At 56.8% G+C, this 26,488-nt stretch overlaps 10 protein-coding genes across 10 annotated transcripts; 3 read left to right on the top strand and 7 right to left on the bottom strand.

The window, feature by feature from the left end:
- Positions 1-524: 524 nt before the first annotated feature.
- Positions 525-1,474, bottom strand: K452DRAFT_328271 (uncharacterized protein; the record flags this gene model as incomplete). The annotated part of the gene is made up of 3 exons (XM_033544972.1): positions 525-610; positions 661-1,366; positions 1,421-1,474. The coding sequence occupies 3 exons, from the start codon at positions 1,472-1,474 to the stop codon at positions 525-527; spliced, it is 846 nt and encodes a 281-aa protein (XP_033395101.1).
- An 855-nt stretch (positions 1,475-2,329) lies between these two features.
- On the top strand, positions 2,330-4,893 carry K452DRAFT_254742 (uncharacterized protein). Its single transcript, XM_033538335.1, has 3 exons — positions 2,330-2,437; positions 2,608-3,303; positions 3,351-4,893. Exons 2-3 carry the CDS (start codon positions 2,764-2,766, stop codon positions 4,758-4,760), a joined length of 1,950 nt encoding a protein of 649 aa, XP_033395100.1. The 5' UTR covers positions 2,330-2,437; positions 2,608-2,763; the 3' UTR covers positions 4,761-4,893.
- Positions 4,894-5,918: 1,025 nt separating this feature from the next.
- K452DRAFT_232551 (uncharacterized protein) lies at positions 5,919-6,715 on the bottom strand (the record flags this gene model as incomplete). Its single annotated transcript, XM_033537238.1, has 2 exons — positions 5,919-6,620; positions 6,668-6,715. 2 exons carry the CDS (start codon positions 6,713-6,715, stop codon positions 5,919-5,921), a joined length of 750 nt encoding a protein of 249 aa, XP_033395099.1.
- A 109-nt stretch (positions 6,716-6,824) lies between these two features.
- On the top strand, positions 6,825-8,143 carry K452DRAFT_300436 (glycosyltransferase family 69 protein; the record flags this gene model as incomplete). Its single annotated transcript, XM_033542333.1, has 2 exons — positions 6,825-7,412; positions 7,478-8,143. The coding sequence occupies 2 exons, from the start codon at positions 6,825-6,827 to the stop codon at positions 8,141-8,143; spliced, it is 1,254 nt and encodes a 417-aa protein (XP_033395098.1).
- Positions 8,144-9,922: 1,779 nt separating this feature from the next.
- Positions 9,923-10,416, bottom strand: K452DRAFT_289935 (uncharacterized protein). The gene has a single exon (XM_033540912.1). It carries the CDS (start codon positions 10,370-10,372, stop codon positions 10,142-10,144), a length of 231 nt encoding a protein of 76 aa, XP_033395097.1. The 5' UTR covers positions 10,373-10,416; the 3' UTR covers positions 9,923-10,141.
- Positions 10,417-12,306: 1,890 nt separating this feature from the next.
- Positions 12,307-16,026, bottom strand: K452DRAFT_320511 (uncharacterized protein; the record flags this gene model as incomplete). Its single annotated transcript, XM_033544328.1, has 4 exons — positions 15,408-16,026; positions 14,963-15,336; positions 13,614-14,904; positions 12,307-13,552 (listed from the first exon to the last, which is right to left on the bottom strand). The coding sequence occupies exons 1-4, from the start codon at positions 15,677-15,679 to the stop codon at positions 12,307-12,309; spliced, it is 3,183 nt and encodes a 1,060-aa protein (XP_033395096.1). The 5' UTR covers positions 15,680-16,026.
- A 331-nt stretch (positions 16,027-16,357) lies between these two features.
- Positions 16,358-17,798, top strand: K452DRAFT_289932 (uncharacterized protein). Its single transcript, XM_033540911.1, has one exon. The coding sequence runs from the start codon at positions 16,406-16,408 to the stop codon at positions 17,735-17,737; it is 1,332 nt and encodes a 443-aa protein (XP_033395095.1). The 5' UTR covers positions 16,358-16,405; the 3' UTR covers positions 17,738-17,798.
- A 154-nt stretch (positions 17,799-17,952) lies between these two features.
- Positions 17,953-18,457, bottom strand: K452DRAFT_76271 (uncharacterized protein). Its single transcript, XM_033547108.1, has one exon. It carries the CDS (start codon positions 18,355-18,357, stop codon positions 18,100-18,102), a length of 258 nt encoding a protein of 85 aa, XP_033395094.1. The 5' UTR covers positions 18,358-18,457; the 3' UTR covers positions 17,953-18,099.
- On the bottom strand, positions 18,060-24,227 carry K452DRAFT_289930 (uncharacterized protein). Its single transcript, XM_033540910.1, has 2 exons — positions 20,585-24,227; positions 18,060-20,533 (listed from the first exon to the last, which is right to left on the bottom strand). The coding sequence occupies exons 1-2, from the start codon at positions 23,830-23,832 to the stop codon at positions 18,529-18,531; spliced, it is 5,253 nt and encodes a 1,750-aa protein (XP_033395093.1). The 5' UTR covers positions 23,833-24,227; the 3' UTR covers positions 18,060-18,528.
- A 386-nt stretch (positions 24,228-24,613) lies between these two features.
- On the bottom strand, positions 24,614-26,285 carry K452DRAFT_360609 (uncharacterized protein). The gene is made up of 4 exons (XM_033546354.1): positions 25,797-26,285; positions 25,596-25,737; positions 25,142-25,532; positions 24,614-25,088 (listed from the first exon to the last, which is right to left on the bottom strand). The coding sequence occupies exons 1-4, from the start codon at positions 25,875-25,877 to the stop codon at positions 24,758-24,760; spliced, it is 945 nt and encodes a 314-aa protein (XP_033395092.1). The 5' UTR covers positions 25,878-26,285; the 3' UTR covers positions 24,614-24,757.
- Between the last annotated feature and the right edge of the window lie 203 nt (positions 26,286-26,488).

The following is a 26,488-nucleotide window of genomic DNA, read 5'->3' as shown; positions in this document are numbered from 1 at the left end:
GCGCTTAATACGTGGAGCAATTTATCATTCTTGTACCTAGCAGAAGCGCAGTGTGTGCATAGAAATACATCTATGACGGGTGTGAAAGTGATGTGATGCGCTAGACGTGCTGAGGAAAGCAAAGAAACAAGCCGAGCTGAGCAAGAGAGCTGCCACGTAAGATTCCAGGACCCACCTACAATGAAGAAAAGAAAAGAAGACGCAAACGCAAGAACCGGCACGAGGATGCATGTCACCTACAGACCTAGCGCGATACGAAACCGTGCAAAGTGGTATCTCAAACATTTACATCGCATTGGTATGCCCGCGCGTTCACGTCGAAGCGACGCAACGCTTTCTCTAGACCTTGACGGTGAGCATGGGTATCAAGAGCTACCCGTAGACACTCTATAATCAAGGGGCAAAAGGCCTTGCAACCACCCATTAGCATCCTTTCTATTGCAACGGCAGAAGGGATACTTGAAATGCCAAGCCCATGAGATTTCGCCATGACTCCGTTCGCCAGTTTCGTTAAGTAGAGATGATCAAGGTTCCTCCTCGCCCACCTGGTAGACGTGGCGGCTGCGCGTAGGGTCCTTGCGCATCTGTTGGCCGGAGCCGGTAAAGCCGACTGTCGAGCCGTTAGCAGCTGTGAAACAGAAACGAAACATGAAAACTGACCTCTCGCGTTGACGCTAGCTCCGGTGCGGAACATGCTGTCCTTCTTCTTGCCCTTGGTCATTGCGTTGAACTGCTGCCACTTGTTCTTGTTTGTTTCGAGCTCCTTGGTTGCCTTGACCTTGCGCGGAATCTTGGCCGGCTTCGGCGGCCCGTCGCTGACCTTGCTCGGCTCCTTCTTCGCTTGGCTGGCGAGCTCTGGGTTGATGTTCGCTGCAGCTGAGATGACGCCCGCAGTGGCAGGAGCGGTGGGAGTTGTGGGCGTGACTGGTGAGCCATCAGCTTTGCGCTTCTTGGATTCGTTAGAGATTGGCTTGATCTCATGGCCCTCAAGGCGTTCGGTCTCAGAGTACTGAGTGAACTTTATGTGGTACATGGGTGAGGTTGAGGAGCCGGTAATGCTCAGAATCTTGGCAGGGTAGAAACCCTTGTCGCCAGACTTCCATTTTGCCAGGACGACATCATTGACCTTGTAGGCGACAGCGGGAGCAGCCTCATCTTCGGAGGGAGTAGGCGCAGGCTTGCGGTAGGCGGGGTGGTTCTCCTTGGACCACTTTTCCTTGGGCGGCGACGGGGGAGCTGGAGCGCCGGCCCTCTCTTCGGCAAGGAGAGCGTCGAACTCGGCTATGCCCGCTTCGAGCTCGGTCTTCAGGTTGAGAATCTCTGCATTATCCGGATCAAGTTCGAGCTTGGCGTTGGTCTCCTCGAGCTACGTGAGCGAAATTTAGCAGCGGCGCGCTGCGGGACGCGAGATGGAACTGACCTGGCGGGTGAAGTCCCTGAGGGTTTCCGCGAGCTCATCATGAGCGCTACTCATCCTGTTCAGTACCGGATATGGGGGGGCGGTGCTTTAAGTCGTCGGCACACGTTACCAGTTCCTAGGTGTGTTGGTGGTGGTGATGATGGTGGGTTGACGTGAAGCGGGCGCGACTTGACATGTCAAGGTACGGGCTCGGCGATAAGATGTTCGTGGACGAATGAATGGGCCTAGACGCTCACGTGACTGCACGGGTGATTCGCGGGTGAGTGACAAGACTCGGGCGGGGAGCAGCGAGCGGGCGTGCGGGCGTGCTAGGCCGCGGTAATATTTTTCAATACCAACAATATATTTCCACACTATGACTAAAACAGGTAAAAGATTGTCACCTTGTGGTTGGGTTTTCGGCCAGCCCACGCAGCCCTGGCCCTTTCATACGATAGAGTCAGCATTTACCGGTTACATGACACGCTCAATGGTGCGTGCCTGCCAGCGGCCGCCGCCCGCCGCGCGCCTGCCGGCCGGCTGCCATGGCATCCATCAGCATGCCGTCAAGACTTCCCACGCCCGCCAAACGTGCCCGCGTGTTCCTGGGCTAGGATAGCCCTGGGCGCACGCCTACTCGCCCGCTCGCCCGCACTTCTAATCCTGCTGCAGTGTTTCTTCAGCCCTAGGGTGGATTGGTAATCAGTCCGAAGTACACCCTCTTCCATGAGCTTCGCGCGCCGCTGCGCTCCTTAGCAGGGCCCAGCCTCATCCACCAATCCTGAGCCTTTGCAGCCCACGCCGCCCCGCTGCCCCAAACCACGAACCCCCGGTCGCGCCTCCTCTTGTGATCCAGAGCCGTCCAATCTGATCTGACACGCCCACGCCCTTCCGATTCCACCCCTTCCTGAACCACGACAACTACTTCATCATTCCGCACCATCCGCACCACCCACATCGTTATCGCCAGTCGCCACCTTCGAGTACGTCTAGACGACGTGGGGTTGTGGTTTTAAGGTCCTGGAACAAAGCCCGGAGGTACGCCGCCCAGGCAGCGAAGCCTAGACTCGTCGCTTGTGACTCTATCGTCTTCCTCCCCACCTAGACCCCCCCCATACCCTCCCAATACCCGCGCCCAGCCTTTTGATCGTTTTGCGGATCTTCTCCTCGACTGCGCGGTAGAGTCAGGGTGCTGACAGGCCATGAAGCAACCTAGACAGATCCGCTGTCGTAACTACCGGTCCCTTTGAATGCACTGCCGCTTTGACACGTACACCGCAATCAATCGCGCGAACCCCTCCTCCCGTCCCCCCGAATCGGCTCCCGCATCGGTCATCACTATAGCTTGATTGCGCCTCTTGGAGATGGCGGGCACGACGAACAACAACCAATTCAACTCGCATATGTATCTCTCGCCGAATCAGCAGGACCTCTTGTTGGCCGCGCTCAACTCAAACAATCCGAACAACCCAAACCCGAACAATCCGTCCGCAAAACCCACCAACTACAAGCGCTCCGATAGCGGTTCCCAGCAGCAGTTCCCACTCGACGGAATGGATCCCGCCTTCTTCACGTCGCCCCAACAGGGCAATGTGTCCGACTTTGGTAACTTTGGGCTTGAGGAAAGCCCTTATATAGACTTTCTCGATCCCGATGCTCCTTTCGATTTCGATCCGAACGACACCAGCGATCTTTTGATCGGCAGTCTTCCCGGTGATCAGCAGCAATCCGCTGACGGAGAAACGGAGAATCACAACAAGAGAAAGAGCCCGGATGAAAACAATGAAAAGAGTCCTGATGATGAAAACGATGAAGATGAGGAAGGAAGCGCCAAGCGCCGGGAAGGTGATGACAAGGTTGCTAAGAAGCCCGGCCGGAAGCCGTTGACTTCAGAGCCATCAACCGTGAGTAATTATGAGTATTCGCGTGTTACTGTACTGATAATATAAAGAAACGCAAAGCTCAGAACCGGGCTGCACAGCGGGCATTCCGAGAGCGCAAAGAGAAGCATTTGAAGGATCTGGAAACCAAGGTCACGGAACTGGAGAAGGCATCGGACGCCGCCAACCATGAGAACGGCCTTCTCCGTGCTCAAGTAGAGAGACTGCAGACAGAACTCCGCGAATACCGAAAGCGTCTGTCGGCCAACAGCACGGGCGTCTCTCGAGCTCCGGCTGCGGCCACTGGATACCCATCTTTACTCACCCACACGTCTCCCGGAGCGAACAACTTTCAGTTTGAATTCCCGCGCTTTGGAGCACTTCCTGGCTCGCAGATATTCCCCAACGGCGCAACGAATGGCAACAAGGGCAGCCCAGCATCAACAATGTCGCCCACGGCGAAGACGCCCACCAGCAATCTTGCCCAACAAAACAATGCTGGGCGCGGCATCAGCCCTAACACACATGGAGTTCGCTCACCTACCGACAAGACCAGCCCAGCCCAGGACGGTACTGGCTTTTTCGGTCCGGTCGATAATGTCAACAAGGGCTCTTCCGCAAGGGGGAGCACCTCTAGCTCTACGGGCCAGTCTCGCGTTTTCCAGTTCAACAGCAACTCCGCGTCCACTAACGACTCCCCATCCGTTTCTTCCTCGTCTCATTACGGTTCAAATTCATCGTGCGGCACTTCGCCCGAGCCCAACCACTATTCGCCTAGCACTGAGAAGGCAGTGGATACCAATGGAGAGAACTACACTTGTCACGCTACCACCGAAGGTGAGATCACCTTCTGCGAGAAGTTGAACATGGCCTGTGGCAACCCTCGCAACCCAGTCCCTCGTGCGATGTCTCAATCTGACGGCACCCCAGCTCCGTCAGCTGCATTGACAAGCCCGAACAATCACGACTTCGGGCTTGACTGGCTGGCTAATCAAAACGACAACCAATTCAACCCCACCCTGTTTGGTGACTACCGCGAATCGCAAGCCGCAGTTGTCGGCGACGGGGACTTCACCGGAGGGTTCTTCAGCGATGCGTTCCCGACGACCGATTTTGGAAGCCCATTCAACTTTGGCGAGAACACGCCGTCAGTGCAAAAGACGAACCCGTTGGACCTGGTCGAAAAGATCCAGGACGGAGGCGAAGACGAGGTCGTCCCTGGCGAAGACCCGTCTCAATTGCTCAGCTGCCATAAGATCTGGTACGTGACGTCAGCCTCTCGGAGATTTGGCGATTTGCTGACACCGACGTTTCACAGGGATAAACTGCAAAGCCGACCGGATTTCAAGGACGGCAGCATCGACATTGACGGGCTGTGCACGGAGCTCCGCGCCAAAGCACGGTGTTCGGAGAGCGGGGTTGTGGTTGACACCAAGGACGTCGAGGCGGCGCTCAAGAGGCTTCCGGAGCACCAGAACTGATGTCGGAACGGGAGCACTTCCACGATCAATGTGTATCATAACGACTACTTCTGGGCATTACATCACCTTATCGGCGCTTCGGCTTGCTCACGGCCGCTCCCCCTTTTTCGGCCTACCCGCTAGTGGTTTTTATATGGGCTGGGGGGAGGTCAGGTCTGGTCTGGACTCACTGGGGAACAAACACGATTGCTCGACTTCCCGGACAACGGGGGACACGTGTAGGGACGGCGCGCGGGTCTTATTTTTTTTTTTTTCAATCGTTTTCGTTTTTTATATCGAGGCGGCCACAGCCTCTGAATTGCTCTTCTTCTTCCTCTACTTCTGATTTTTCGTTGCGTTTTGTTCTTCGGTTGACGATGATGACGACGCCTTGATCTTTAAGCAAAGCTGGCACGTGCGCTCATGCTTACGCTCACTCGCTTTTCTTGCGCTCGCGCCCACTAAAGAGTAATAAAGACCAAGTTGCAGGCGCTTCTGGGCGGCGACGTCGTTATTGTGAGGGGCGCGAAGAGGGCCGTTGTTCCTGCTGCTTCGATTGCTTCGATTACTTCTTCATCTGCTGTGGAGTCTGACAGGAGTTTTTCCCGCTCTCCACTTCTTTTCTTTTTTCTTTTCTTTTCTTTTACTTTTTCTTTTCACTGGTTGTTCTGGCACGACTGAGCTGCGCGGGCGCGACGTCCATGTCTCGGATTGGGGCAAAAGTGCGGCGAAAGTGCGGCGACGGCGGCGGGTTTCAAGGAGTTTTTTTTGGGGGGGTTTGGGAGGGGTTCGTTTGTCTTTTTTCGAGGTGCTGAAGAGGTGGTAAACTACCTACAGTGCTACAGTACGTAGGAGTGGTTAGGTAACTACCTATGTACCTACCTAGTCCCTGCTCAATTGATTAGTTTGCTCTTGTGTTTGCTACTGCTGCCGTGTGTGTGTGCGCGTATACGCCTAACTAGGATGGTCTGTGGTTGTAGCCTTTCCTGTCTCTCGCTCGATGGATGCTGCGTGTTGCTTGATGGTGACGGACTTTACTACATATGCCTATTGCTTTCTGAAGATGAGTTCGGAGTATTTATATGTACATAGGTATTTACACAACGAATGGAGACGGGTCGGGCTAGAAGAGATCTAGAGCAGCGAGGGTATACCGGATAAAGAGGAAACATAACCGCATTACTTCGCCTCCTCAGCAGCAGCAGGAGCAGCATCCTTCCACTCAGTCCTCCCCAAGCGCACGATATCGGCCTGAGCGAGTTCCCAAACGCCGTCCTCCCGCTCGCCCCTCGCACACAACAAGCCGGCATGCACGGCGGCGCGCGCAATGACCAGCGCGTCCTGGGCCCAAAAGTCCTTCAGGCCGTTCGCAAACGCGCCCGCCAGCCCCGCGACCTTGCGCACGACAAACTCGGCGGGCCGGCTGTCCTCGCGCGCGCCGACGATGAGGCCGGGGCGCAGGATGACGCAGTGCGCGAAGCCGAGCGCCTTGACGCGGTCCTCGAGCTCGCCTTTCATGCGCGTGTAGGGGAAGATCGAGGCGGCGCTCGCTTGCGCCGTCGAGACGAGCACGTACGTCGTGATGCCGGCGGCCTTGGCGGCGGTCGCCAGCGCCAGGTTCAGCTCGTAGTCGATTTGGCGCTGGGCGTCGAGCGAGCCGGCTTGTGCCCGTGTGGTGCCGAGCGCGGAGACGAAGATGCTGGATGCCGGTGCGGGATTGGGGATGTGCGTGGGCCAGGTTGGTGGCGCGGCGGATTCGTGCTCGGCGTCTGCGGGGAGGGTGGACAGGCGAGGGGAGCTGTGTGGGAGGGGGCGCCGCGTGAAGGCGTGCGTGTGGGCGATTTCGGGGCGCGCGATTAGGGTGGAGAGGATGTTGGAGCCCTGGGGTGCGTGAGTATGTGATGTGTGGGGTGGGAGGAGCGGCGTACGACGAGGCCGGTGCTTCCGGCGAGGAAGGCGGTGGTGGTGGTGGACATGTTGGTGGTTGGTGGTTGGTGAGGTCAAAACCGGGCGGGCCGGAGACAGTGTGATGGATCGGAGCTTAAGCTTGCCCGCAGCTGCTCCCCCTCCCTTGCCTCGCCGATCATGATGCTCCCGCGGCGATACACCCGCCTGTCGCGCCTGCCAAGGACGCTACTGTTCGACCTGCTGCCAGCGCTACTGCTGCTCTGGTCCATCGTCGAAGTCATCAGCATCCGGCGCGCCCTGCAAGCCTCGGACGCCGCAGCTTCGCAAGCCGCCCACGCCTTCCAGCCGGGGGAGAAGGTCTTCATCTCGAGCATCCACCTGCACGACGAGCCGCTCCTACGCGCGCACTGGAACACGGCCGTGTTCGAGCTGGCGCAGGCCCTCGGCCCGGCCAACGTCTTCGTCAGCATCTACGAGAGCAACAGCTACGACGACACCAAGGGCGCCCTGCGCGAGCTCGACGACAACCTCCGCCGCATCGGCGCCCGCACCAACATCGTGCTGGACACGGCCACGCGCGAGCAGGAGCTCCGCCGCGACGACGCCGCCGATGGCTGGGTCAGGACCCCCGAGGGCAAGCGCGAGGTCCGCCGGATCTCGTACCTCGCCCGTCTGCGCAACCGCACGCTGCAGCCGCTTGCGGACCTCGAGAAGCAGGGCTTCCGCTTCGATAAGGTCGTCTTCCTCAACGACGTCGTCTTCACCGTATACGCTCCCCCCCCACACACACACACGCACACGCACGCACTAACAAACCCAATCAATCCCAGGCACACGACGTGCTCAAGCTCCTCGCCACGCACTCCGGCCACTACGCCGCAGCCTGCGCGCTAGACTTCAAAGCCCCGCCAACCTTCTACGACACGTTCGCCCTGCGCGACCTAGCGGGGCATCCCCCGCTGCACCCCACGTTCCCGTACTTCGCGGCGCCCGCCTCGCGCAGGGCGCTCAAGGCCGGCGCCCCCGCCCCCGTGCGCAGCTGCTGGAACGGGCTGCTAGCCATGGACGCGGCGCCGTTCTACACGAAGCTGGCACCCTTGCGCTTCCGGGCGCTGCCCGACGCGCTCGCGTCGACCCACCTCGAGGCGTCCGAGTGCTGCCTCGTGCACGCAGACAACCCGTACAGCGGTGCGCACGGCGTCTTCGTGAACCCGGCCGTGCGCGTCGCGTACAACAAGGTGGCGTACGACGGCGTCAATCCCGCGCCTGGGGGCGGCGGGGCGTGGGTCTCGCTGTGGCGGCTGTGGCAGGGCGTCTGGGCCAACAGGGGCATGCGCGTGCTGGGACTGTTGGATCGCACAAGGGCGCACGCGGAGATGGTGGTCGGGGAGCGGGTGAGGGCGTGGGAGAAGCGCATGCGCAAGTCGGAGCCCGGCGCGTTTTGCTCGGTCGATGAGATGCAGGTGCTGCGTATGGATGGGTGGGCGCATGTTTGATCCGACCTTAATCTTGGTTGGGTGCGTTGCTCGAGCACGCTATGCTATGCTATGCTATGCGCTGATCCGCGGCGGTTTGGGGAGAGGGTGCCGTGAGTGCGTGAGGAGTCGTTGTGCGTCACGACTGTGTCTGTGACTGGGTCTGGGACTAGGTGCCGTTGCTGGGCGTAGGTAGGTAGTAGGTACGGCCTATGTGGCCTAGTGGGGGTTCCGTGGTCAGAGGCGGCCTGTGCTGCTGCGGAGGGGGGTACATAAAGCTGCGCGCGTGCGCGAGCTCTCTTGCTTCTGTATTATATCTTGCTATTTATTTTTGCTATTTATTTTTGCTATTTATTTTGCTATTTATTTTGCTATTTATTTTGCTATTTATTTTTGCTATTTACGCTGCTATTTACTTTGCTATCTTGCTATTTACCTGCCATTTACACTGCCATTTACACTGTTATCTACTTCGCTATCTATATTACTATCTACGCTGCTACTTACTTGCTATCTACTTTACTATCTACACTGCTATCTATCTACTATCTACCTCACCATCTACATCACATCTATCCTTACATCTACTTACTTACTTACTTTATATCTATCTACCTTTCCTATTTATTACTCTTATCTATCTCCTTTGTTTGCCATATAAGACTATATATCCCCGCCATTTACCCCCCCGATCTACTCGCCTATCTCTGCTATTTATGCCCCTGCCCCATGATGAAGTGTCGTTTTTCGTCTTTGCTTTTCTCTGTTTTGTTTTATGTTTGTTTTGTTTTGTTTGTGTTTGGGGCTTGGGCGTTGGGTGTTTGGGTTTGTCGGTGGCGGTGGTGGTGATACGTTCTTCTAGGTAGAGCCTGTCAATCTGACTTGGTGTTCTCGTGCCTTGTGCCTTGTTGTGCCTTTTCGTCGCGAAATCTTGGGATGTGCTCTCGTGGTTTGAGATATCTACACCGTGTGTATCTTGACAGGCCGAGCTGGTCCTATATGGTTTCGGGGGGCTGCGGCGGAGTGCTGCATGCGTCATGTAGGGAGCCGTAGGTATGTAGTATGTAGTATGTAGTACTCGATGCTACAAGGTAGAAAGAAGTACGATATGGTTACGATACACGCACGGCTCCGTGTCTGCGGATCGCGCCACTAGAACGGCAGTCTGCAGCAAGTCTGTTCCGAGCCTGAACCCGGTGTTCGTGTTCTTGATCTAGGCCGTGTCACTGAATCTGTACATCGTCTCGTCTAGAGATCGCTGTCGCGGCGGCACTGCGTGCATGTTGTGCTGTTACGTTGCGTTGCACGACAGGAGGGAGTGTATTTGTTAGATACGAAGGAGTAGTCTGCAGGGCGTGTGTAGAGGAGGCTTGGTGTCTACTATCACAGGACTAATAATGACCTAGCAGTGGTTAAAGAACAAAAGAAAGAAAGAAAGCTCGCGTCTTAGCTTCCTAGGCGCCAAACCCACTTCCGCCTCACCCACTCATTCACCAACAGCAGTAGCAAGCAAGTAGGTTAAAAATATAACTTTGTATGTCTTGTCTTGTCCTATACTCCTTCTTCCCCTTCTTCCCCGTCTTCTCCGTCTTCTCCGTCTTCGTCTTCGTCCCCTTCCCATGCTCTCCCCGTGGTATTTACAAAACAGATTACGATATAAGCAATAATAAACAATAGAAGCCGCCAACGCCCACGAGGATGCCTTGTCCATCAACATAGGAAAACCGAATTAAGCCGGCAGCGGGAGTGGCGGAGAGGCAGGAGGCAGAGGTAGAGGCGGGAGGAGGCAGAGGAGGCGTCAAAGGAACGAGACGAGAGGAGAGGAGAAGCAGCAGCAACACTGCGCTACATCTCACTCATCCTGCCCATCAAGCCAACGACCTCATGCGCGTCCCTCTCAGCCCTAACCATCCTCCTCTTAACCTCCAAAACATCGGGTTCAACCCTCACCGGCAGCAGAGCGGGCCTCGCCCTCTTGTCGCCAAACCCGTCGACGGCAATCACAAGCGGTTTGAACAGTCAGATGCCGGTGCGCTTGAGCACGTACGCGGCCGCAATCGGCCAGCCCAGGATGCCCGTCGCCAGCGGCACGTACCACGAGGCGGTGCGCCAGAGCTTGGAGGCGTAGAAGCCCGGGTTCGGGCGGTGCGCCGCCATGGTCGTCGGGTAGCGGCCGACGGGGTGCGGCTCGTGGAGCAGGCGAGAGGCCATGCGGCTGAAGGCGCGGATGGGCGAGGCGCGGAAGGACATTTTTGTTGGTTGGTTTTGGTTGGTGGTTTGAGAGAGGAGGTTGGTTGGTTGGTTTTTGGTTTTTGGGTTTTGGTTTGGTTGGTGGAGAGGAGTGCTGGTCTCTTTTGTACAGTGAAGAGAGGAGAGTCGAGTCTAGAGGAAGAAGCTCTGTCGAACTGAATGATCTGTCTTGCTGATGAAGATGAGGCATAACCAAACGCGGCGACACGCTCCAATAAATACCTACAACCATCCTCTCAGCCCAACCCCAACTCCCGCGCCGCAAGGCCGCAGGCAGAACTCGCGCAGCCCATCCCATCCATCCAACATGACGATTCTCGCGCATCACGCCAGCGCGCGCAGGCACCCAAGAGCCGCAAGCGCGCTAAAACCCAGGCGCAGTCAGCCTGGGCGGGCGATCCCCACGCCGCACGCACCCGCATCACACGACCGGCCCTGCCCTTTCCCCGGACTGCGAGCGCAGCCCGGGAATGATGCGCGGCAGGGGCGTCGGTGACAGGGCGCCGGGCCTGTCCGGGACACCAAAAACGGAACCGCACTAGTGCGTGCCCGGTGCAAGCGTGCAAGTATGGGGACAAGGGGCCGCAGGGCTGGCCGAGGCTGGCCCATGCGCCACGGATTGCCATTTGCGCGTGGCGAGCTGGTGGGCTGATGCTCGGGCCTGCACCGCGAGACCGTGGCCTGACACGGCCTCCTGGTGGTGTGCTGCTGCTGAGGGGAAGGGGAGGGGATGCTCTCGTCACTCACACTGGGGGCCAAACGAACTGGTCGGATCTGGCCGATGGACGAATGAACGAATGTGCGTTTCTTGCCTTTGGCTTTGGTGCTTCGCGACACGTGCACGCGTGCGGAACCGTGGTTCGATGCAACGGCTTGCGGCTTCGATCGCATCGTGGGCGCCCGATCCCGATGCCGTGGTTCGTTGTTGCGTTGCGTTGCGGTGTGTTGTGTTGGTTGGAGCCTTGCGTGCCTTGCGTCGTTGCCGCTGTGCTGCTGTGCTGCTGCGCTGCGGCTGCGGCTGTCGTGCTCTCCTGCTGTGTCACGCCATCGGTTTTGTGACTCTGTTGCAGATTGTTTGTGCGATGGGGAGATGGATGCGTACATGGGCGGTTGAGAGTCTTCACGACGACGACGACAAAGGTGCTGCTGCTGCTGCTGCTGCTGCTGCTGGACGAGCATATGCTGCTCTTTCTCTCTGCCATTCCTAGCTAGTCGTCGCTACCTATGCGTGTCTTCTCGCCCTGCTGCTTATACTGTCGAACGTCGACGTCCCATTGTCGCAGAACCACGCCTCTTCTATCCACTAACCCCATCTTCAGCAACCCTTCTAACCAGACACTCACCCTGCCTTGTCCAGGCAGTTGGACCAACCAGACCCCTCTCACGCTACCCCCGACGAAACAAACAATCAGACCCCAGATCGACCGTCCTCCCGCACGCCTCCCGACGGATAGGATATGGGGAACCATGGTCCATATATCTGCAACGCGACGGCGGCCGGGCGCCAACACCAGCGCCAGGCTCGCGGGTTCCCAGCAGCGGGCACTTCCAGTCCCACAGTGTCGCCATCCCCGAGCCCATTAAGCTTATTAGCCCGTCCCGTCCCCAGAAAACACTCTGTCGTTGGGTCCTCTGCAATCAATCTGGCGTACCTATGGCGCCATGGCCACCCCTACGCCAGATCGAATTTCCTCGTCGAGGCGAGCGCACCCGGTTTTCTCAGACGACGCCAAACACCACGTCGCCAGATCCTCGCCAGATGTTGTTCGACTCTCGCCTGAAACAGCACCGCCACGGGCCACACCCACTCACAACTCATCCAAACCCACGCGTGCGTACGCTCGGCCAGCGCCCAGTGGCGACGGCCCGTCTCTGCACACCCGCCAAACATCCATGCTGCGTTCCCGCTCCCGCTGTTGTGGACAGGGCCCCCCTCATTTCTTGAAGCCCTTGTCCAGCTTCGCAAGCGCCGCCGCCTTCTCCGCATCCACGCGCGCCCCTTGCACCTGCGCCGGCAGGTCCCGCATCACCTGCTGCATGAGCTGCTCCAGGTTCGGCGGCTCGCCGGGCTTGCCTGACCCGATTTTCGGGAGCGCTGGCTTGCCCGCTGCCGCTGCCGCTGCCGCTGCAGCCCCGACCCCCGCTGCGTCGGCCGCCGCCTGCACAGCCGCAGCGGCTGCCTTCGCACTGGCCGCTGCTGAGGCTGGTGCGTCCTTGCGCCGAAGTCCGACCTGGCCACGCTGGTCCCAGAACGTCTCGTAGCCGTGGTGGTCAAGCACCTCGTGCGGCACGACGCCTTTGGGCTCCAGTTCGCGGATGAGCTCCTGGTTCTCCTTGTTGCCCTCGAGCAGGAAGCGCAGACACATGATGGCGTGCTCCTTAATGTACGGGTTGTGTTCGTCGTACTGACAGCAGTTGAGGATGGCTTCAATGCCCGCGTGCGTGCGCACCTGGTCTTGCACCTTGCGGCATTTCCACACCAGTGACGTGAGCACCAGCACAGTGAGCTTCTTGAGGTTTCGCCATTCAAAATCGGATGGCTCGTCAGCGGGCTCGTCCACATAAGCACTATTGGACGGGGCGGGCAAGAAAGGTTCTGACGGAATCGCGGCGGCCGTCGAGCTGATGGATGGTGCAGTGACGTCGTACGGACGCTCAACTGCCACGGGTGCGGGGCTCTGTGGTTGCACAGGGCTTGGCGCTGGTGGTGGGTTCTGCGGACGGGGCTCCATGCCGGCGGGGGGCCTCTTAGCCAAGAGCGTGCCCTTCGGAATAGCAGCATCGAGTTCCTTCAGCAGAGTGACCAGCTCGCTGGTAATCTCCCAGTCTGCCATCATCTTCTTCCATACGTCGTGTTCGGTGAGAATAGCAAAGAACTCGAGGTACTGGTAGACTCCCTCGTACATGCGCTCCATGTCCCAAAGATTGAGCGGGAAGTCCTCGGGATGCGCGTGTCCAGCCCTGATTTGTCCCTGCAGGAAGATGAGAGCGCAGGTCTGAGGGATGATGTGCCGGCGGAATTCGGTGAATAGGAAGTTGACCATGTGCACATCGACCTTTAGCGGGTACGTTGGTGCTGCGTCTTTGCTGACATTCTGCGCCAGCGTTTGGCGGGACTTGAAGATGTTGGTGAGCAGCTTCATGATGACCGCCTGCGCTGGAGAGATGATGTCCTTGGACCTAAGGAGAGATTTACTTGGTTAGTCGGTAGGGTTCTGACAAAGCAGGATGATTAACTCACTCTCGGAAGGCATGGTAGGAGAACGGCATCAGGCCGTTCATAAGAATCGCCTCCATGATCTTGACCATGAACTTAAAGTAAAGCTCCTCCTCGCGGAGATCCCACGCCGCAACGAAGATCAGCAGCTCGCGCAGAAGGTTTCTGCCGTTGTCCTGAGCCAACAACAGGTGGCAGCGAACGGTGTGCATGTTCTTGATGGCAGCCAGTTCCTCTGAACTGGTACCGTAACCAGGCGTGCCATCTGCGGGAGGGACAATGCCTGACATGATGATCATAGGCAATACCTCGATCTCGGAGGGGCCCAAGATCAGCGGCACGTCAGTGAGCAGACCACGACCATCGTCTCCCGGCACGACAAAGTCCTCGTCCTCGCTGTCCTCTTCTTCGCTGACTTCGTCGCCCATGTCCTCGGCAGGCTCCGTTGCATTCGGCGATGCTGGCGATTGGATAGGCGAAGCAGGCGAGACCTCGGAAGCCCCCTGCGGGACACGCTCCGGAAATGTCTCGAGGCGCTTCATCAAATCATCTTTGCCATCTTGCAGTATTCCTGCACCGTAGTCGGCCGAGTAGGTCATGCGAAAGTCCGATTCGCTAGCTGGGGGCGGCTCTGGCACTTCCGCGCTAAGTGGAATGTAGTTGTTGTTGACGTCTCTCAGCGGCAAAGCCGGATAGTTTTTCAAGATGTCGCTTGCCGTAAACTGTGGTTGGACAGTGGGTGGAGTGGTGGTCTTGGATGATGGTGCCAGCATTGCCTTCTTCATCCGATCTACCTCCATTTGCAGTTGGTTGATGCTTGCCGCGAGCGCGGCTACATTCTCTTCATTTGAAGCATTCGGATCAGGGCCGGATTTGATCGATTTTGCGGTTGAAATTTCCTGGCGGTATTTGGCGATGAGGTCCGTGTAAAGGGTATGCCACTCGTCCCGTTGCTCCTGCGGCATCTCTTGCCACCTCTTCTTGCATTCCGTAGCAATCTCGGTAGCGCCCGCTTTCTCGCCTCTCGCAGTAAGATCGCGCTTGACTTCCATTCCGATTTTGCCAATGTATAACAGGAAAGGCGAGGATGCGGGTTGTTGAGAGCCAGGCGGGAACGAGAAATTCTCGCCGAAGAGCGTCTTATCCACAGCAGGCGGCCATACTTCCGACCTGCCACTCGGGTCGCGGGGGTATTGTCTGAGCATTCCATCCGGAGAGCTGTCGAAAAGCTCCACCCAAAGCATGAGTTTCCGGCGCTCGTTTCGGGCCACGAGGTTGTTGAGGAACTGCAGGCACGTAATGAGGAGCTTCTTGTCTATAGAGACTAGTCAGCGACCGCTACAGAGCGCAAGTGCGTGTAGACTTGTACTCACAGGAATTGACAACATCCTGCCACTTGTGTTCGTCCGAGGTTCCCGCATCACCGTCGAAGCCTCGCGCGGTGACTTTTACACACACGCTGATGAGCTTGAAGACTTCCTGGTCAAACTGCGACTTTGCTGCCAGGTCCTGCGCTGTTTCTCCCGTTGTGAGGGCGTTTCGGCCGATTGAAACGAGGTCGTTCAGACGCTCCAGGTCCTTCATGAGGCTACCGTAGTTCGCCGCGATCAACGTGCCGGACGCGCCTTCGAACTCAGGTGCCGCGGGGTCCGCCGGGGCAAACGAGCGCTTCTCGAGAGACGGAACGGCATTCTCGAGGAGTTCACAAAGATCGCTCCACATTTTCGAACAGTTGCCGATTGATTTGCTGCCAAGGACAGTCAGTTCAACGCCGATCACAGGCAGAAGGCGAGAGCTGGTGGTAGGCGCAGGACGTACCGCACTTCAGGCTCCTTGATGGTGCGGCGCAACATCTTCTTGCAAACTTCGCCGAGCATACTCATCATCTCCACCTTGATATATCCGGGCGACTTGAAATGGACGATCCATGGCTGGAGGACGAGGCGCAATTGCGTGGTGTACGGATCGGCCTGTGGCGGCGGCGCGTCCTCGAAGACGTCGTCCATGTTGTTGACGACCATGTAGCGTTCTGGAGCTTCGAAGGAAGGACTGATGGCCTCGGTGGCCTCCGGAGGGCTTGTCGCGCTCATGGCGGTAGGTGGCGATGATTTTCCGCCGCGGACGCCGCCGGGAACTTTTGGATCTCAGCCCTACGACTTGGCGCACAGGGCAGGTGCGGGGTGCGATATCTGACTAAGAACTTGACGTGAAACTTCACCTCCCTCTGAGGCTCTGACGGAACATCTAACTAATCAGCTACTCGTTTAAGGTGAAAGCACCTCGTGTGTAAATCCCTGGAAAGCAGACCTAGGTCAACTAAGAGTAAGCCGCGTCTGTCTCGCACCTGCGGATGTAGAGATACCGGCCTGTACCTATAGCAGATGCCAGTTTTCAACCGCATAAGACTTATTCGTTACCTATCGTGATCGTAGTCTTGTGGAAACGCAAAGTGGCCTTCATGCAGTCGTGAAGAGGCTATTTATTTGAGCTAGGCAGAGCTGCTCATGCGGCCACGATTAACCAGACCAGGGTCAGACTTTCGCGCTATCTCCACCCTATCACATCATCACCACCTTGTATGGGATATACGTAAGTAGCACCAGACATCGCATCAAGACTTAAGACAGCTAGAACAACTGTCTGTTAAGCATCTATACACGGCTTTAGTTGTACTTTTCTAATTAAACAGTCGCCTTGCCATTGTCATCCCCACCTCCATCTATCTCTCATATCCGCCTCTCTACCTATCAAACAAACCCCCATCTATACCCTTTCAAACTGCTTTCTCTCCCATTTCAACCAGGTCATCCTCCAACATGTCTTCCACCGCCAAACCCAAATCAGAACACATAACACCACGCATCATCATCCACGGCGGCGCAGGCAACATAACCCGCCACACCCTCTCCAGCATCGACTATCAAGACTACCGCACAGCCCTCCACGACATCCTCATAAAATCATACACGCGGCTTCTCGCGCCCAGAGCCACAGCCCTGGACGTGGCCACGCACGCCGTGACGCTCTTCGAAAACAACGCGCTTTTCAACGCAGCCCACGGCGCCGTCTTCACGCGCGCGGGCACCAACGAACTCGAAGCCTCCGTCATGGTGTCTCGCGGGCACCACAAGCGCGGCGCAGGCTGCATGCTAATCAAGCACGTCAAGAACCCCATTTTGCTCGCCAAGGAACTGCTCCTCCGGGGCGACGCAGTCGACGATGGCGGCGCAGGCGCGCACTGCCAGCTCGCGGGGGCGGAGGTCGAGAAGCTCGCTCGGGCATGGGGCCTCGACATGGTGGAGCAAGAGTACTTCTTCACGCAACGGCGATGGAAGGAGCATTTGCGAGGGCTGGAGCGCGAAAAGGCGCCTCCTACCCCCACAAACACTTATGACAACGACGACAAGACTACACTCCTCACGGCGCCAGCATCCACGTCCACCGATCCTACATACGACCCCACGCGCTACCTCCCACAAGGCACCGTCGGCGCCGTCGTCCTCGACTCCTCCGGCACCATCTGCGCCGCCACCTCCACCGGCGGCCTAACCAACAAGCTCCCAGGCCGCATTGGCGACACGCCCACCCTAGGCGCCGGGTTCTGGGCTGAGGAATGGACGGAGCCCCTTCCCCCACGCATGCTCTACCAGCCACAACAGCAGCAGCAGCAGCAGCAGCAGCAACCACCACCAACCCCGCTGGACAAGCTCTCCCGCGGTGACCTCGCCAGCATGCTCACAGACTGCATCCCCACACTCACACCACCCCAATCCACCCCTCCAGCCCCAAAACCCCAGCCCCGGCACCACGCCCTCGGCATCTCCGGCACCGGCAACGGCGACTCCTTCCTGCGCACCAGTGCCGCCCGCACCGCAGCCGCGCAATCGCGCTTCGCAACCCCGAACCTCCCCCTCTCCGCCGCCATCGAAAGCATGGCCGGCCCCGGCGGCGAGCTCCAACGCAGCGCCGGCGACCGTTGGAACGACCCCAGCTCAGGCGAGGGCCAGGGCGGCATGATCGGCATCGAGCTCGTCGACGGCGTCGGTGAAGTGTGCTGGGATTTGAACTGCGGCGGCATGTTTCGTGCGTGGGTGGATGAGGAAGGCCGGGCAAGGGTTGCTGTTTATGCTGATGAGGAAGGGGATTAGATGCTACGAACATATTTGATCCAAGGCTTATATCTGCACTTTGTGATTTTGATAATAATAATCATCATCATCAAAATTTTAGAGTTTGTGGCGATGATCATCATCGTCACGCAGAGAGTTGAGTTGATGGTGATGATCATCACCAAAATCGCAAAAAGCATAATTGAACCTTGGGTTGGCTTACTTTCCCATTGATTTTGGATACCGGTGGTATACGCCCTCAAGTATCCAAAAATAAAGGTTCCCGTACACAGCCTGACCACCCACATCATCACTCGCTTCAATTGTCTGAGCAGCTGCCGTGCGTGCATATCTATCCTAGCCCCGCTATTATCACACACAGCATCGCCACCCACATCGCATCATGTCACGTCGCAAGCCCAGCCCAGCTCTCGTCCATGCGCATGCGTATTCGTCTTTCTTGATCTAAAAGCGAGTCTATCGGATATGTATATACGTGCAGCACGCGCAGGCGTGCCCACGAGAAGGATAAGAAGAAAAGGATAAAGATAAAAATAGGGAGGAGGAAGCACTAGAGCGGAGAAGAAGAATAAGAAGATGATGAAGAAGAAGCAGAAGCATGAGAAAGACGGTAGAGCAGAGCAGGCAAGCGCACGCATTCTTCCAACCCAGAAAATGAGACGCAGAAGACAGAACCAGAAGGCGAAAGCCCAATCCTCGTGCTCGAATAAATGCAAACAAGCGTTCCGATGCGTGCGTGACTCCTACACCCAACCCACTTCACCACAACCACCTCCTCCCTCCTCCTCTTCCCACAATCTCCGCTCTTCTCACGCTCTCGTCGCATCCGCAGACGCTCTATGCTGCTGCTGCTGATGCTGCTGCTGCCTCCCCACGAAATCCTGCTTCCCACCGCGGGGACGATGATGATGGCGTCCACCACCACCACCACCACCACCACGAGGTGCCGTCGGCGCAGAACCCGACGCCGGAGGCGGAACAGGAGCTGTATTTTCGACGCCCGCTGCCGCTGGTGCAGCAGGAGCGGCATTTTCCTTCAGCGTTGCAGACTTCTTGCCGTCCCGCTGCTGCTGCGGTTTCGGCGTCTTGCCATGCGGTTTAGACTTGGGCTTAGCATTGGCAGGCCTGCCGTCCTTGTCCTTGTCTCTACCGCCCTTCTCGCCCTCCTGTTTCTGCCTGCCTGCGCTCTCCGCTCCCGCACCAGCAGCATTAGGAGCAGCAGCCGCACCAGCAGCGCTCTTCTTCGCACCCTTGCCCGCACCGCCAGCAGCAGCAGCACCACCACCAGCCCCGCCCTTCGCGCTCTTCCCCGCGCCCTTCCCCCTCCCAGAACCCTTCTGGGCCTTCTGCGACGCGCGCGCCTCCTCCTCCATCACCCGCCTGCTCTCCTTGTCCCACCACTCCTGGAACTCCTGCTCCTGCTGTATCTCCTGCAAGCTGCGCTTGGCGGCCGCCTCCTTGATGACGTCTTTCTCGGCCTGCTGCTGCGAGAGGATGTCCGCCATCGACAGCTGCAGCGACGCTTCGGCGCGTTGCTCCTGCTGGATATGCCGGATCGACTGCGGCGTTGCGGCCGCGGTGCTCTGGCTGATGGCGAAGCCTTTGCCCGAGGCGGGCCGGGGAGTTGTTGCTGAGGACTCGTTCGCTTGTTGTGGAGAGGGTGCGGGACGTCCGCTGAGTTTGCGTGCGGGCACCGCTGAGGCTGTGGATGCGGAGGGGGATGCCTGCGCTGCGTTGATAGCCGGAGTGGACTGCGCTGGCGATGCTGGTATAGTGGCTTTTTGCTTTGCGGTCGGGCCGTTGTTGGCAATGGTTTGGCGCATAGTGAGGGCCGGTGCACTTGTCGTACGACTCGCCGGACTGGGGGACAGTGCAGGTGGAGACGTCAAGATGTCCTTGAGCGCGACCTGGGCACTTGGAGAGCGCGTCTGCCAAGGTGACGCAGGCTTCGATTCGTTGGCTAGGCTCGCGACAGCTCGGGCTTGGGCCTGGGCTTGAGCTTCTTGCTGCGCTTGCTGTAGCTTCTTGCGCTCTTTCTGCGAAAGCTTTGTGATACTGGATGAGCCGCTGGCCTTTTCCTCTTTCTTGGCCTCTGCGGAAAGAGCCAATGAGATGGCCGAAGGTTTGTCTGATGACGTCTGAGCCTGAGCCATGATGTCCTTCATATCTAGCTTGGTTGATTGTAATGGCGCAGCACCCCAAGGCTTGTCCGCAGTTCTGTTAATGGGAGCCGCCTTCGCAGCCAACGATGAAGCCTCGAGCGTGTTTGGTGTGGCCGAGGAAGGGCTGATGAACGTAGGCTCTAGACTTGCTGTTTTGTTGTCTTGCCAAGGGCTGGCAGGAGACTTAGGGTTAAGAGAAAACGCCTTGACAGGGCCGCCGCTCTGCGGTTCATCGAGCTCGAGGTCGATATCGTCGATGCCGGTATCGTCTCCATCCTCATCCATATCAAACATGAGGTCGGCAGCAGACTGCTTCCCTTTCAGAGGAGTGAGTGAAGGGCTGGCAGCTCCCGCTTTGACGTCTTTGCCCGATCTTCGCGCCTTCTGCTGCATAGGTGACCTCTCGTCGAAGCTGCCAGCCCGCAGCGAGGTAGACATCCGAGCATCCGCATCCGCGTACTTGCCTTGCAGAACTATTGAATCAATCTTGGCCTGCCTGCCGCGATCAATGCGTTCAGCAAGCTCCGGATACTTCTCCAACAGCAATGCTTCGCTTCGTCCACTTCTCGCGAAAGGAAGGCATGCCAACTGGTTCTCGCGAACCACTTGATCAAGCTCGAACAACAAATCTTCATCCAACTCGTCAAGGATTCTGCCACATTCAGTTAGCATTAAAATTCCACGGAGATGCTATACCACATACCCGTTTTGCAAGACAGCCTCGAGGCTTAGGCAGATGTACTCGAGCGCCGCGTCCTTGAACTCGGTAACAGAACATGCGGAAATCGCATTTAACATTTGGCAGACGTTGCGCACGTTGACGTAGCGACCAATTACTTGCTGACAAACTTGAGAGAGTCTGTCAAGCATAAGCTCATTAGCAACAGACATGACGTCCAAGATGTGATCCAAGAAATCACTTAGAGCAAGGAAATCTCCAAGGTTGTCCGATACAAAGTCGTCGAAGATCTCGTCACCGGAGTCCGCGTAAAGATGCCGAAGAACAAGTTTGAAGATGTCCACCTGGATATGCTTCAGGTCGATTCTAATGGTATCCTCGGATTCGGTGCGTCTTCCGGCTAACCATAGGCCGGCAGCGCGACCCTTGAACATGCCCTCGAAGAAGGGACACCGTTGGACCATGAGACTGCTGTGCACAGGGAGTTCTCCATCGGCAAGTTCGAGGATGATATCGGCATCGTCAAAGAAGGTGGAATCTTTGATAGCCAGCTCCATATCAGTTGTCAGGCAGCGCCTGGGTCTGACCATTTGGCGTACCGCAGGTTCAAGCTGCTTCAATTCAAGCCGCGAAGAAATCTTCATAAGCTCCGTCCGAATTTGACGGTACCGGAACGCCAACTGAGGATACTGCCGCGTGTAATGCCAAAAGTCGACGACGTTATCGGTGTAGATGTATAAAACAAGGTCAAACAAGGTCAGTACATCCATACCCTGAAGCATGACGACAGTCTGGCCACGATCGTCCTGTTCAAGAGACAGAGCCTCTGATACACTGAAGCTACCATGTTGGCGTAGCTCCGCTAGGCCTTGCCGCATGATTTTGCTGCGACCGGCAAATAACCACTGGTGCACCGGTACGCGTACATCGGAGACGGTTGACCCTATCACCATGTCGTAGGTGCTATCACTGTCGTCTACATATGTGCGAAGCATGCTTGTTAGCTCCTGCTCAAAATCCTTCGACTCAAGCGCGCGCTTTGTGATCCGCTGTATCTCGGTAGGTTTTGTCCAGAAGGCTGGCAGCGGTTCTTCATCCTCAGAGTCCTCCCCGTACTGTGCCCAACCCTTCAATGGTAAAAGTGGATAGACATCGTCCCACAGCATAGGCGAGTCGACAACGATTTGACTCTTCGTGACATCGCAGTCTTTTCTGACTGCCGCATACGCTCCAAATGCTGAGGCCCTCACAGCCGTCACACGAGTGAGACCAGGCACCCTGGAAAACTTGTAGTCTTTTGGCTTGTAGTCACCAGTCCCAGCGGCGGAGGCATCCTTGATCTTTGTCCGTTTTACTCTACGCCATACGCTGCCCGCTTCAGTCGTCAAGATGATGGATCCGTCCTGATCAACATCAACATCACGGGCGGCCATGTAACCCTTCTTGAGCGACCATATGCGGTAGGGCTGAGAAAGTGCTCCGCGAATCTTGCTTGGATTCGTTGTTGACGTTGTCTTGTCCTGGCCCGACTCAGTCCTCTTGCTCACTGCGACTGTGAATACCTCGCCTGCACTTGACATGGCGCAAATGGTGTCGCCTCCCGAAGTGATTTTGCAAATCCTGTTCGGGGTCGTGTCATACTTGGTCGTCAGGAAACTGGACTTGAGGAAGTAGTTCGTGAAACCGTCCAGAGGAAAAGACAACTTTGCGTAGCCATAATTGGCAAATACCCAGACCTCGTGATTCTCGAGCAAACAGACCGTGGCGCGGTCGATAGCGTTGACCGAGGCTATCGGGGATGAGAAAAGCGAGGCTGCAACGTTACGTGGAGTAATTTGCATTTCCAGAGAACGAGCATCTGAATCCACGATACCGAGCTGGCCTTCATTCTTACCAAAAGTATAGAGGGCTGTCGCGGTGTGAGCGACGGAATGTATCCGAGAGGCAGCAATCCCAACGACAACTTCCCTCTTCAGGGGTCCGAATATTTGACGTGGCAATGTTTGAATGGGATCCTCGTCATTTGAACCAGTCTTTGGTAAGCTGTATCCCAGCTGACCAAAGCCGTTGTTGCCCCAGGAAAAGATTTCTCCCTCGTCCGACAAAGCCAAGGAGTGATTCTGGCCTAAGGCAACAGTGAGGACTTTCTTTCCTGTCAACGCTCCTCCCTCCAGACAGGCGAATTGGAAATTAGTCCTTTCATGGCCCAGACCAAGCCGGCCACCAGGACCATGACCACACATGTACAGATTAGATTCAGGGTCAGTCGTTAAGACTGCAGTGTGGAGTTTTGACATCTGAACATCCTGAATGATGAGGGGGGTGCTCCGAATGAAAGTCGGCAGGGCCGATACCTCTACGCTCTGGGAAGACGCTATTTGTGAAAAGTCACCAAGCGAAGCATCAATTGCCATCCAAGCGTGATGCTTCTGCTCAAGGTGCTCGCGGTAGAACCTTCGAAGGAGATGATCCGGCCTCCGTAGAATGACACGCTCAGGATACTGTCGATCGTCCTCATCGCCAAAACCCAGCGTGACATTCCTGTTGCTTCCAAACGTGAAAAGCTCGTCTCCCTTAATGTCTGTGATCGGCGACAGTTTCCTTCGTGTGTGCCTCTCTTCACCATCACCCGGATCATCGTAGTCGAAATCGTCTTCGGCCTCTGCTTCGTCCGCGCTTTTCTCATTGCCCTCTGGCCGCAGTGTTCGGTCCTTGATTGTCGTGGCAAAAACGTCCAGTGGACCATTGCCTTCCTTGTCCTTGATCTTTATCAATCCTCCAGCGCCTTGTACTACGCCACCGACACCATGACCTAAAGCGTCCTGAACGTCTCGGTCGATTATAGAGCGCGCAATGGATACATTGCCGAAGTAGAATGCTCGGTGGAGGGCGGTCCATCCGTTTTCAAGGTCTTGTGCGTAGAGGTCCGTCAGAGGGTGCTCGAGGAGGGCTGTGGCAAAGGCGAAGGCGGTCTCGGAGGTCGAGGTGGCGGCGTGGTGGAGGATTGTCAGGCCATTCGCGTCCTTGAAATTGATGTCTGCCCGGGTCAGCGTGACCGCAGACCTTGGAGTTCCGCCAAAACGAGGCCTGGGTAGCACTGTAGGGGAAGTCCCAAGGCTGCCGGGGCTCCCTATGAAGGCACCCGGGTTGTTCTGCGCGCCGGTGGTAATCCTTTGCGCGCCAGGTCGCGCGCTATAGGTGGCACCCTCCAGCAACTGTCGAAAGCCATCGACATCATCTTCGAGGTAGTATTTCCAGAGAAAGCCGCTCATGTGCTGTGGAGGAATCGGAGACGTCCCTATTGCTCCGTGAAGTGCACCTCGCTATGACTGCGAAGAGTCAAAGCGTTTTTAAAGGCGCGCTTTCTGCGAAGCTTAGGAAGACTCCGAGGAGGAGAAAAGTCGCGGGGCGTAAGGAATGGCCCAGCGATGGATGAGAGATAGGTGGCGAGAGCCGCGTAGGCGGGATAGCTGTCAGAGTACTCGAGTAGCAAGAATCGCGTGTGCTGTCGATGAGGATAGGTCGGCGGAGGTTTCGCGCTTGTCTGAAGAGCTATGCGACTGTGTGTCGAAGAGTGAGAAGGATAGCGGGTGGCGAAAGTGCGGCGTGGGCGCGGGCGTGTCGATGACGGAGGAGAGCGCGGGACCGCGGAGAGATTAGGCGAGCAGATAAAACCCCCGGAATGCACAAGACACACTTGAGGTTTGTTGGGGATGACGGTCGTATGTATACTCGAGTACCCTGACGGCTATCTCAGGCGCGCTTGTCTCATTACGATGCCTTTGTCGACTTCATTCTTGGTTATGTGTTTGCCGCAACCGATAGGCGTCGAGCGTTCCCACACGTGCACCATGTGCCCCCACTGCGCTTTGGGATTCGGTGGCATTGTCCTGCTGACTCTGGCACTGGACTTCTGGAGCCATCTTCAACTTGTCGTTGGCAAACACCATGAGGGGTTCCGCAGGGCCGGTCTGCGATCTCGACTACCCTGCCACCTCCTTGCGCGCGGGGTAAGTCATCCCGTCACATCTACCCGGAACAAAGATGAAACATCCACCCTCTGGAATTTCAAATTCGATATTATCGCTAAAGTACATAATACTATTGTGGCTTAAGACTTAAAGAGTAGCGAGAGTCGTAGCGTCATAACCTGTGCTGCTCGACAGGAGATTATCCCGAAAGAAAATCCAAGATCGCTCACATCAGGACAAGACTAACAACGAGCGCCATCGCCAGAGACCCCATGGCAATCGTAGTAGATGCAGCTGCGTTACCTTGAACCGAGGTAGCCCTAGCACTGGCAGCAGTGCCTGAACCCGATGCCTCTGTATCATTGCCGGTAGCTTGCGCAACGCGAATGCCGTATGTGACTCCGGTCACTGTGCTGCCACTGACAGTGCTAGTATAGGTGCTTGTTGCGGTCGTCGTAGCAGTGCAAGCCGTCCAAGCCGTCCAAGGCGCATTGGTTTTCCATCCGTCTGCGGTCCAGCCCTCCCAGGTAGATCCGGGACAGCCTTTGGACTCCCACCTGAAATTTAAGTTAATAAACAGGTATATCTGTAGGTAGATGGATTTACATACCATGAAGTCCAGGCACCTGAAGTCCAGTTTCCAGAGCTACCCCAGGGGCCCCAGGCACCGCCGAAAGGTCCACCATGGCTACGGCCTCCCCGGGGACCGTCAGTTGTCCATGGACCGGAACCACTGCTCCACTTAGTCGTCCAAGATGGATCTGCGCCCTGGCTCCCAGGTCCGTGGCCCCAGGACCCTCCGGTCCACCCAGTCGGTGCACCGGGAAGACCTGTTGAAACCGCGGAGACCCACGAACTCCAATCCGAGGTTCCCCAGGAGGTTCCACTCCAAGATGTTGGCCAGGATTTCCCTCCAGAGGTCGCGGAGAACTTCGCCTCGGGGCTAGCAGTTACAGTGCTTCCGGCGTCCGCGCACAGCTGGGCAATAGCTTGATATGAAGCTTTTTGTCAGGCATGTCAGCGATCCAAGGTACCATCGCATGTCAGAATAAATTTGGCCTTACCATCTTTGTCTGCGTCATTGCAATCAGATGAAGAGCTGATGCAGGAATTGACCTTATCAAGAGCAGTGTTGTTGTTGCAAAGGCATTTCCAGCCGTCTTTCCAAGTGCAGCCGGAGCCGTCCCAGTCATTCATACAGCCATGCTAGGAGAGAACGTCAGCGCTTAGGTTCAATTGTGCCTCGAAGGCGGTGATATACATACTGCGCAACCTGGAGACCGTGCAGCAATGACAGAAGAGATGGTAAGTGCTGACACGGCAGCAAACAAAATTTGGGCTCTCATGATGAGTTGCGACCGATTGCAAATGCTGTGCTATGATGGTGGAATGGTTTTCCGGTCAACTTGTGGAGGTTAGATATTTAAGGAAGGCCATGCAGCTTTCATATAATAAGACCCTTAACCATTTTACGCGTCCCAGGCGACGTCATGAGCAATCGGTACGCCGAAGGAGAGTGAAAGTTGGCACTGCAAGCGCTGGGGCTGACGCGTTCCGCCGATTATGAGTGTCAGCATCTTGCCTCGCGGCGAGGCTCTTGCTTGCGTGTGCTGGCGGAGTCGGCGGTGATCATCAGCCTTATGATCTCAGCACGATTGGAGCATCTTGTTCCGGAGTTGGAGAGGGGAGCCGAGGACCAGAAGCGAGCCCGGAATCTGCGGAGAGCGACACGAAGAACTGAAACTTTTGCGAGGAAGATGCTCTGAGCTGCTCATGCAGATGGACTCTACGCTGCCAGGGAGCGACGTGGCTTGGTGTGTTGACGCGCGTGTCTGTCTTTAGTGGCTTGAAGTTAATGCCAACGCCCACGAGGAGAGTGCCTTCGGCCGAGCTCAGAACCAGGGTTAATCATGACTGAATTTCCTTTTGCGTAACAAAGGGAGCAGTTCGGAGTCAT

The sequence above is a fragment of the Aplosporella prunicola genome (assembly GCF_010093885.1).
Source record: "Aplosporella prunicola CBS 121167 unplaced genomic scaffold K452scaffold_20, whole genome shotgun sequence".
NCBI classification, from domain to species: Eukaryota; Fungi; Ascomycota; class Dothideomycetes; order Botryosphaeriales; family Aplosporellaceae; genus Aplosporella; species Aplosporella prunicola.
This window is presented reverse-complemented; position numbering and strand designations above follow the sequence as displayed.

Bases quoted from the DNA above. Each gene is read 5' to 3' on its own strand.
- K452DRAFT_254742 (XM_033538335.1), top strand. From the start codon at position 2,764: ATGGCGGGCACGACGAACAACAACCAATTCAACTCGCATATGTATCTC. The intron at 3,304-3,350 runs GTGAGTAATTAT...GATAATATAAAG, and splicing joins TGACTTCAGAGCCATCAACC to AAACGCAAAGCTCAGAACCG.
- K452DRAFT_360609 (XM_033546354.1), bottom strand. From the start codon at position 25,877: ATGAGAGCCCAAATTTTGTTTGCTGCCGTGTCAGCACTTACCATCTCT. The intron at 25,738-25,796 runs GTATGTATATCA...GTTCTCTCCTAG, and splicing joins CACGGTCTCCAGGTTGCGCA to CATGGCTGTATGAATGACTG. The intron at 25,089-25,141 runs GTATGTAAATCC...CTTAAATTTCAG, and splicing joins TCAGGTGCCTGGACTTCATG to GTGGGAGTCCAAAGGCTGTC.
- K452DRAFT_289932 (XM_033540911.1), top strand. From the start codon at position 16,406: ATGTCTTCCACCGCCAAACCCAAATCAGAACACATAACACCACGCATC.
- K452DRAFT_289935 (XM_033540912.1), bottom strand. From the start codon at position 10,372: ATGTCCTTCCGCGCCTCGCCCATCCGCGCCTTCAGCCGCATGGCCTCT.
- K452DRAFT_76271 (XM_033547108.1), bottom strand. From the start codon at position 18,357: ATGCGTGCGCTTGCCTGCTCTGCTCTACCGTCTTTCTCATGCTTCTGC.
- K452DRAFT_289930 (XM_033540910.1), bottom strand. From the start codon at position 23,832: ATGAGCGGCTTTCTCTGGAAATACTACCTCGAAGATGATGTCGATGGC. The intron at 20,534-20,584 runs GTATGTGGTATA...TGAATGTGGCAG, and splicing joins GAGGCTGTCTTGCAAAACGG to AATCCTTGACGAGTTGGATG.